Source organism: Marmota marmota, unplaced genomic scaffold, assembly GCF_001458135.2.
Source record: "Marmota marmota marmota unplaced genomic scaffold, marMar, whole genome shotgun sequence".
Taxonomy (NCBI): domain Eukaryota; kingdom Metazoa; phylum Chordata; class Mammalia; order Rodentia; family Sciuridae; genus Marmota; species Marmota marmota.
Genome location: NW_025999990.1, coordinates 31,939,631 through 31,949,666, shown reverse-complemented (window position 1 = coordinate 31,949,666; position 10,036 = coordinate 31,939,631). Strand labels below are relative to the sequence as shown.

The following is a 10,036-nucleotide window of genomic DNA, read 5'->3' as shown; positions in this document are numbered from 1 at the left end:
CGGGTGTACTATGGTTATTGCAAAAGTGGCATGTTCCCAGTTAAACAGTGGGCAGAACTTAAGTGCAGGGAAGAGTCCTTATTGGGGATGAAATAACAGCCCCTCCCATTCCTATTTTTTCATTTAATCTCATGCTTGGACTTGATTTGTGTTAAATATGTATTTTTACATTGAAAAAAATTCTATACTTTATGTAAACATTTCATGTATTTTTTAGGTCTGTCACTGCCAGCCTATAAGGACCCTCACTGTTTCTTGCTTTCCATCCCCATCTTCAAGGCTCAGATGTGAAGTCCACTTTCTCAGTGTAGAATTCTTTTAACTCCTTCAGCTTCAGTTCATCATCTTATCCTTGCTTTTCCATTATAACATAATGTGTGTGTGTTCCTTTGCTGTAGTATCTAATAAACTCTCTCAAATTTTCTCTTGTTGTAATAGGACTACAATTTCCTTAATGGTAAAGTTCATGTCTCATTGATCCTTTTCTTCCCTATGGTGCCCTTCACATAATAGGCTCATGATGTTTTCTGATTGAGTGAATGGAAATTTGAATTCCAGATTTATTTCTGCTTCTAACATAATGTGTTATCCTGGATAAGTCAGTCAGTCAGTCGTCAGTCTGTCTGTCATTTCTTTCTCATCTTTCCAGTAAAATAGAAGAAACTTAACTTTATTTGCATTATAAGGCTGTAATAAAGATAAAAATAATGTGGAAAAATTTGAAAATGTGCTGCCAATTGTAAGATACTTGGTTTATGAGATTTCATGTTGGCCATTTTGTTAGCAATTTGGAGGCAGTTAATCAAGATGGGATGAAGTCCAATTTATATTATTCCTAAGCTATTTACAGTAGTATTTTGGCACACTGGTGCCAAATGTTTCACATTTCAATAAGAAATGTATAATATCCTTGACCAGTTAAGTTCTATCTAAAATTTCATCCAAGATTAGAAAAGGGATTCTAGTTAGTTTCTTAATTCAGACTCCATGACAAGATTTTAAATTACTGTGAGTTGGTGGAGCAAAGCCTAGTTGTTATTAGTAATGAAATATGCCAGGGATGAATGTTGGGAGTGTGGGATTAGGGATTTTCCTGAGATATAGAATACCAGGAATTAAATTATTATTATTATTATTTTGTGTGTGTGTGAAATAAGATGCTTTCCTAGGTCTTATTTGCAATCTAGAGAGTGTATTTCCTTAGGTAACTCCCATTGTTCAGCCACCCGAGCCTTCTGAATCTACAATCTTGATTTAGAATTTCCTCTGCTCCCCTACCTTCTAAATTCATATGCGTTAACATATAGTATCCTGACAGTACTCCTAATTATCTAATTGGCATGGTTTTATTTTTTATTTTGAGGGGTAGGAAGACGCGTCATAATGTCCTGCATATTTACATATCACCTAAATTTTGTTTGAAATTCAATTATGAAATTTTAAATACACAAAATGAAATTTTGGAGAATAGACTTTAATGAACAATCTCACTTTGCTTTTTCTTAGGAGCTCTAAATTTGTATATGTTGTAAATAATTAATTTCTTGGAAAATCTGTGTCATTATTTGTGTACTTCAGTCACTGAGATTCTCACAGCTTTTATATATTTGAATGTTTATAATATGTGAGGAGTTTTCTGTTATAATGAAATACTTTCCTGCCTGTTAAACTAAATATAGCATAGTGTATATTTTAGTTGCAAGTATTGAACTGATTTCCAAGATTCTTGTAAATTGCATAGATCCTAATGACTTAGCTTCTGTGGGTTATTACTGTCACTGTCATTCGAATGCCTGTTATCATTTAAGATACAGATTGTCACTTTCCTGATGAAACTTTCCCCATAGCATCCAAGCAGAATAAATTTTCTTTTGTATTCCATGGGAATTTTTTTACTGTATCATTATTATAATTGTTTTGTTTATATCTCTCTCTTCCAACTGAATTATGAATTCCTCAATGGTGAGTGACATACCTTATATTTGCACATCCTGTGCGTTTCCTAGTTCATAGTAGGCATCAGAGCAAATGTTTATTGACCAAACCTTTATTACTTACAGATAATCCTTAGCCTTATCTGCATAAGGGATGGTTTGAAAGACTGATAAACTTATTGTTCTATGGTCAGAAACCAGATAATGCTGCAGGGTTCAATTTGAGAACTTAACATTTAGGAGGAAAACCACTATTTTGCAAGCACCAAGCAGTCTGTGAGCTTGAACTAAACAACCAAGCATACTGTCCCTTCAATTTTTATATCCCTATAAATTTTTAAATAATGTTTTCTGAGTCTTATCTAGGTGAATGATCCTTAATGAGGGACACGTCAGTTTTATGAAATGTAGTGAGGTAGTGGGGACTGTGCAGAAAAACATAATAAGTATTACAGGTCCAAATCTGTCTGAAAGATTTCTGGATATTTGATGTCCACAGAACTTAACGGAGTTGGGAGTGAATGTATGTAGGCAGGCTAGCAGATGGACATTTCTCAGCTCTTTTAATATAAACTGAATGTAACAGACAAGGATGGAATGAGTCTGGCCAGGAGAGCAAGTGAAATGGAGATAAGACAGAATTCTTCTAACTTTTAAATGGAATTACATGTGACAAGCACTTTCATAGGTAGCTGTTTGCTTGATACACAATAATTTAGGGTAAGTACATAGAAAATAATGTTGCAGTGATGTAACTCATTTAAAACATATTCTGGAAATAGAAACTTGGTAAAATTTTGTGGTGGGATTGAAAGTTGTAGTTGTCTATATTTTCATTTAGGTAAAAGGGGCAAGCTGAAAGGAATAGTCTTCAATCTTTTAATAAAGGGCTCAAGACAATAAAAATGGTGACTCTTTGGTTAAACTTTGTATACTCTATCACCTTCTTTCTAAAAAGTCTATTCATTAAGGAGAGAGAAGGAAATTTTTTTTTAAAGTTGTCTTGAATTCTTTTTTTTTTTTTTTTTTTAAGGTATAATAGATCTTGGGGCTCGATTGATCACTTTTCTGTTTTTCCTCCCAGTTGAAGTTGTGGTTCACTCTAAGGTTCCTAGCCCTCCCTGTCTCTGCGATGAGTAAGCGCAATAGAGCTCTTTGATCAGCACAGAGTCTGATAATGCGATTAAGGTGGTGGTAGTTAGGATTATGAAAGCAGTATCTACCCAGTGGGATTCAGGAGTTGAGGCACAATTGGTAATAAAAAATTGAGCTTCAAGAATTAATCTGTCACTGTTATTCTATCCCCTGAAAATGCCAAGGCTTTTAAAACAATCAGAATAATTTGATCCTGTCCACCAAGTTTAGAAAATTAGCCTTGGAAACCAATATTGTGTTTTCTCTCTTCCCTTCAGGACAAAGTATGTTCCATTTGGGATCGCCTCAACCACCTTACCAGGCAGCACCAGGTCTTCATATGCTTTAAGTTTACCTTCTACTATGGAAAGGATCTTTCCTTGAATGGTCATATTTTCACCTTGCAAAGGTGATGCATAGAGGATGGGATTAGCAGTTGTAAATAAATATTACAAAGTAGAAGAGTGGTTTGTGGGAGTTTTACTATATATACACATATATAATATTTTCCAGTCTGGTTTCAGACCCCGGCATGGCTTGGAGACAGCGTTGGTGTGTATGAAGGATCTTCCTCGAATGAAGGATTTGGGACAACTTTCCATGATGATTATATTAGAGCCTCAGCTGCTTTCGTGTTGGTCATGAGGTGATGCTGAACCGAATGCTTGAACTAGCAGGAGTGGCTGGGATTGCATTGGAGTGGTTCCGTTCATTCCTTCCGGGTAGGTACCAGCTAGTGATGTGGGTGAAATGGACATTGAGGGTCTTCCCATATGGAACCCCGTAGTGGTCACTCATTCCCAGTTCATGTTTAGTGGACATGAGAGGACAACTTAAAGACCAGGCAGTGCGATCTGAATGACTGGGTAGAAGGTTATGAGAGTGATTCCCAGAATGATGTCGCTCACATACTTTCCGTTTGTCAGTGTGGCAGTGCCGTCTGGAATGGAAATTGAGAAAGGGTAACATGTAGGAAAGTGAAAATATGTGGGGCTCTCTGGTGTGCTTTCTAATTTCTCTGTTAGAATTACAGTCCGTGTAAACTGTAGCCATATTTTTAAGCACAAATTTATCTCATCATAAAAACCCTATTACAATTTGAGTAATGTTTTATTTTTCTTTCTGGCGTGTGTCCAGAACTTTCTTCCCTGTGAACATTGACTGCATCTCCATACTTTTTCTTGCTGAAGTTGTAGTCTACTTGTTCACACTTTTGCTTGGGGCTCTTTGAAGCAAAGTAGCCTGATGACATTAATCAATATGCTGGAGGCTGATGGCTGATTTTTTTCCCAGTGATTTTGTTTTTTTCTTCATTGAAATCACTTCATTATTCTGACTCTGTTTTACTGAGAATCAAATTGGGCTGTACTTTTAAGGAATTCTGCAACATAATTTTCCTTAAGCTGCTCAGGCATTTTAAGTTTTTACAAGCAATATGGTAGATTTTCTTCAATTTTGGACAGGTTTTCTTAGAAATTTGGTGCCTCTTTTGGTTGTTATTTATTTATGCAATGCAGTTTTAGTTATTTTCCTTCGGAAGAATGAAAATTGTTTTGAGCACTGCAGATAGAGGAATTTTATTAGGCCTGTGGGTAGAATACAGGTAAAGAACTGAAAAGAAGAAACACAGTTGTATGTGTCTGTAAATATCATTAGAATTGTCTGTTGAATGTCATTTTGGCAAAAGGGCAAGAAACTAACATTTATGCAGTAAGTGATCAGTGTCAGGCATTGAGCCAAGCATTTTCTATTTTTTAGCTAATTTAATCCTCACAGTAACATTGAGAAGTGGGTGCTGTTTCTTCATTTTACACATGAGGAAATTGATGCTGAGAGAAGTTGGGTATATTGCCTAACTTCACAGTTAGAAGTGGAAGATCTGGTATTTGAGCCTAGGTTGGCTGATTCTAAATTCAATCTTTTCGTCACAGTGGGCTATAAGCAAATGTTAAACTTTAAGTGGGGTCTCCAGAGAAAAGAACAAAAAGACGAAAAAGAAAAAAAAAGAAAAACATGCCTTTTAGTAGCCATGAAAAAACCAAGGAGGAAATGGGAGACATAGGAATGTACTAGCTTAATGTTTATTTTGAAAACTTTCAGAGTTTTCTAACAACCCAGTTTGACAAGCCAAGTGACAAAAGAATAATTTTAGGGTCAGCAAATGTTTACCATTTAAGAGATGAATAGGTTTAGAGTTTGGATTTTATATCTTTGTTCTGACATTTGTTCACTATTGGTGCTGAAAATGAAGTAATGATACCCTGTATTGGATCCTAGGAAACTACTTTTAAAGATCAATGCATGAAGTACTTAGGTAGTAATTATTTGAGAAAAAACAACGTTTGAAGGCAAATACCAGGTGTTTATTGTGAATAAAAGCTTTTAAAAAATGTGCAGAATTTTTCTGTGTGGAACCTCTGCTACGCTGTTCTCACATGTGAACGTGATAGATGTGGCCGATAGTGTGCTGAATTTTGGGGGTTCTGCCTAAAGAGTAATTTGTATGTATTTTAGTAAATGGTTGTCTTTATCTTTGAATTGGATTCAAAGGTGGGTTTCGAATTGTTAGTCTTCCTTTTTATATTGATGGGTAGCTATCTCTTACCACCACAATAAATTTATTTTAGGGATAGCCCAAAAGAGTGTTGTTTCTGGGCTTACAGACTGGCATCTGGAAATAGGAAGGTGCTATATAATATATTAAAGTTGTTACTGTTATCCTAGCACAATGTTGTTATTAATTACTTCATTGGTACCTTAGAAAACAAACCCCTTGCAATAAAGAGAGGTAAAACTCTTTGACGGTAGTGGTGTTCAATTTCATTGCTATCTTAGCAACTCATAAAGCAGCATTCATATCTGAGTTCAGTGCCTTAGGATTTCTCAGTTTGGCTCCAATGAAATATTGATTTCATGGAATTGGGTGGCAGGTGCATCAAGGAAATATTTCCTGAAAGCTTTATGCAAGTGGCAGTATAAAAATTCAGGAATATTGATTCCAGTTAACTGAATGGATTGGAGTTATGCTTATTTAAATAAGATGTTTGACAAATTGCTAGAAACCATGATAGCCCATGTTGTGTTTTTAAAACAATTAAGACATGAAGACAGAAAAAATGTTTCTCCTGTAGTTAGGTAAACATAGATGATTTTCTGTAATTTTAACAACTGGTTAGTTGGTTGAGTAAGACCACGAGTTTGAAGTAGTTTTTCTTGAACTGTTACCTTAGCTCACCAGTTTTTTTCCTTGCTACCCCAATTTTGTTTATCTATTGTTCTCCCTCTTCCTTACTGTGGTTGTTCTCTGGGGAGTCTGTGTATGCCTGTTTGGAACATTGATATTGCTGTCAAATAATGTACAAGAAATCTTGTTTTATCTAAACATGTATTTCTCCTCATGGGTCATCAAATGCACAATTTTCCTGAGGAAGATATTTATTACTGTAAAACAGAAATAATATATACATAACCTATTAGTAGCATTACTTTTGTAATTTATTAATATGTATGTATATGTGATTATATAATTTTCAAAACTGGTAGCCTGAAACGTTAGTATTTGTTGGCTTTAAACATTTACATTGATTGTATCCATCCTGAACTTTATATGTTATTTTTTTTTCTTTTACTGTATGAAAGAGTATTACTGTGGGTTACAGTAAACATAAGCATTTCGGCAACCCCCTGCTTCCTATTTATATCTCTCATGAATCATATTTCCCTTAGGGTGAAATTAAAGCAAGAACTAGGTGTATTGCCTTTCTTTTAGACCTCCTTCTGATTCTCAAGATATATTTTTAAGTGTTGCATGCTAAGTTTGGGAAAAGGAAGGATGCTTCTTCAAATCATTGGTTTTTGTATTTATACTTCTTTCCAAAGCACATTATTACCATAAGAAGTATTATCTTGAAATTAGGCCTTTGGTAAAATAAAGTTTGTTTTTACATTATAATTCTATCAAAAATTTACAGATACTGTTTATATCATTAAAAATAACTATGGTGTTTGAATTTTTACAAAACACATTTTATAGCAGAAAGTTATCTTTTTCCTAAAAGGTTATTTTTATTAAATATCTTTTTATGTTAACACTTCTAATCAAGTAGAAGGCATTATGAACAAAGTAAGAACATATGTGGACAAAGAAAGAGAAGGGAGAGAGGAGAGAAGAAAACTAAATCAAATTGGCATTTGTCTTGTGGTGTGAATGCCAATCTTAGCAGTAGTGGTCTGTGTAGTTATTTTTAGGCATTTCCTTTATCAAACATTTAAAGGTAAAATTTTTCCCATAGCCAGCAAAATTCTGAGCTGAATTCTTTTGACATTCTGCTGATCAAGGAATTTCAGAGTAGTAGTGCCAGAGTCTTTTGCAGAGAAGGAGTGGGAGGATGCATTTGAACTGAAGTAATGGACAAGGGAACTATATACCTTTTCTTTCTGAGCCATAGAAAGCCATTACAAATGATAAATTTTTATTGAACCTGTAATGTGGTAGTTGTGTTTTATGTTGAAGAAGATACAAGCCTGATAGAAAATTCAAATATGAAACATTCATACCATTGGGAAAAAATTAGAAAAAAATTCAAATCTAACATTTAAATTCATCACTGATAGAGAAATAGCTTTTCACAGAAGCTATAAAACAAAGCATGAGGGAAAAGGTGGATGTAATTGGCTTGTAATATGCCTGCATGTAAAAATGACAATAAACCCATGAAGAAAATATTTTAGTGCACATGTTAGAAGGGTTATATAAAGAAATTATTGTAACAATAAGAAAAGATAATAACTGTCAAGCATCATGGTGGAAGGATGTGAACAGAGGACCTCCAGTGGATAAGATTAATGAATAATAAACAAATAGGTGGATAAATATCTGTTCTTACTAATAATCATCAAAGTGCAAGTTAAAGCAACCCTTTGAGGTTGTTTTTGGGCACACCGAATACATTAATAAGTCCATGCTTTTGTCCTGACTCCAAATGGTGCTTCTTGCTTATATGAAAAGTCAGTTGATATTACTCACCAAAGGTTATTAAATAACCTCCATCTCATGAATTAATAATGCCACTTCTGCAAACCATCTTAAGAAAGTATTCTCGATTCCCAGGAAAAGATATTATATACACTGAGAGATTCATATCGATGCTATTTCAATTGTCAATAAAGAACATAATGTAAATGTTCACTGGTGATATCAGTGTTTCTCAAATTTGGTTGTACATTGGAGTCATTTGGAAAGATTTAAGAAAATGCTAATGTTTGGGCACACCCAAAGATTTTTATTTAATAGCTAGGGAATGGGTCCTGAAATTCAGTTTTGAAGAGTTCACTTAAGATTCTAAAATGCAGCCAGGTTGAAGACCACTGACTTAGAACAATGTGTTCAACCATATATGATATGATGTTAATGGTGGTTTTGTGGTAGTATGGAAAGCGTTATCATGAGTTGTAATATTTAGGTAAATTATAACTTTAAAATAGGAGAATAATAAAAATAGTCTAAAAGAAAATTCACGAAATGCTGAAAGTATTTTAAGGAGTTATGAAGTTGAACAATTTTTCTCATTTTTTTTTCAATTTGCAGATGTATTGTAATATTCTTGTTAATTTGAAAAAGAAGACTGTTAAAGGAAGGGTTTCTGCTGGCAAGATTCTCTAGATAACGTCCTATTTATAAGTTGTTTCTCCTTGTGAAATCAGAGATTTTTTTATTCTGGCTTATAAAATAACCAAATGCTGATGGTAGAATAGATCTTACACTATTACAATGAAGTCTTCATAGAATTTTTCCATTCTTTGGTCTCAGGAACATTTTCTCCTGTAGTTTTCAGAAGTTGGAATATAATAAACTCAAATGAGTAAGTTTTCTTTTCTTTTGTTTCTCTACAAGTGTGCGTATCATTTGTCACTATTCTAAATGCCATCTAGGAAATGATGGGTCCCAGTGTTTATCTCTAACCCCAATATTGATTCTGTGATGTCTGTCTATCTCAATTTGGATGCACACCTTAAATTAGAAAGTCCAGAACTAATTTCAACTTGTCTTCTGATCACTCTTCTTATTGCCCATCTTTTTTTTTTTTTTGGTAGTAGGAATTGTACTCAGGGATTGAACTTGAACACTGAGCCACATCCCAGCCCTATTTTGTATTTTATTTAGAGACAGTGTCTCACTGAGTTGCTTAGTGCCTTGCTTTTGCTGAGGCTAGCTTTGAACTCACTCTCCTCCTGCCTCAGCTTCCTGATCTGCCACGGTGCCTAGCCTTATTGTCCATCTTAATTAATCATAGCATTATTCACATTTAGTTCCTGAAGCAATCCTGATTTCTTTTTCTTCCCCTTTATCTCATACATCTAGTCATTATATGCCCTACTTCTCCCCATGTGTTTCTTGACTTTTATCCACATCTTTTGTCCTAACACATTTTTATACTAACATCATTGTCTGGTGGAGCTCTTCCCATATTCCCTGCAGGCTAGTCTTACAGGTTCCTAATTGGTCTGTATCTAGGAGTGTCTCAATTCAAATCTGTTCTGCTGCTGGCTGAGGGTCAAGAGCACTTTCCCTGTTAATCCTCTGGGCCTCACCATCACCTCCTGCATGAAGTGTAAGCTGCTTGCTGTGGCATTCAAACTGTGTTAGTAAACTTCATGCACTAAGATGGAGTGCATGCCTTCCCTCAGGAATCTGATCCCTCCCCTAGACTCTCTCCTACTGTCTGCCCTGGAAATGCCAGCTAATTATGTTGTTGCACTGGGCATTCTGTCCTTCCCATTTATGCCTCATTCGTACTGCTCCCTCTACTTGTAATGATCTCCTCACCCCCACCTTTAATTGGCTTATCAAACATTCAAAGATTTAAGATCCTTCATTAACTAGGCACTCTCATTGGAAGGTACCCGTCAACATTTTTAAAGCACTCTTCAAATTAAAAACTCAACTTTTGGAATTGGTTAAAAAAAAA

At 34.9% G+C, this 10,036-nt stretch overlaps 1 protein-coding gene across 1 annotated transcript in view; it reads left to right on the top strand.

Annotated features, from left to right (window-relative positions):
* Positions 1-10,036, top strand: part of Asxl3 (ASXL transcriptional regulator 3) — a 140,375-nt gene that overhangs the window by 15,793 nt on the left and 114,546 nt on the right. The window contains 1 exon segment of the mRNA XM_015482250.2: positions 7,105-7,107. Within this exon segment, the coding sequence (XP_015337736.2) occupies positions 7,105-7,107 (3 nt within the window).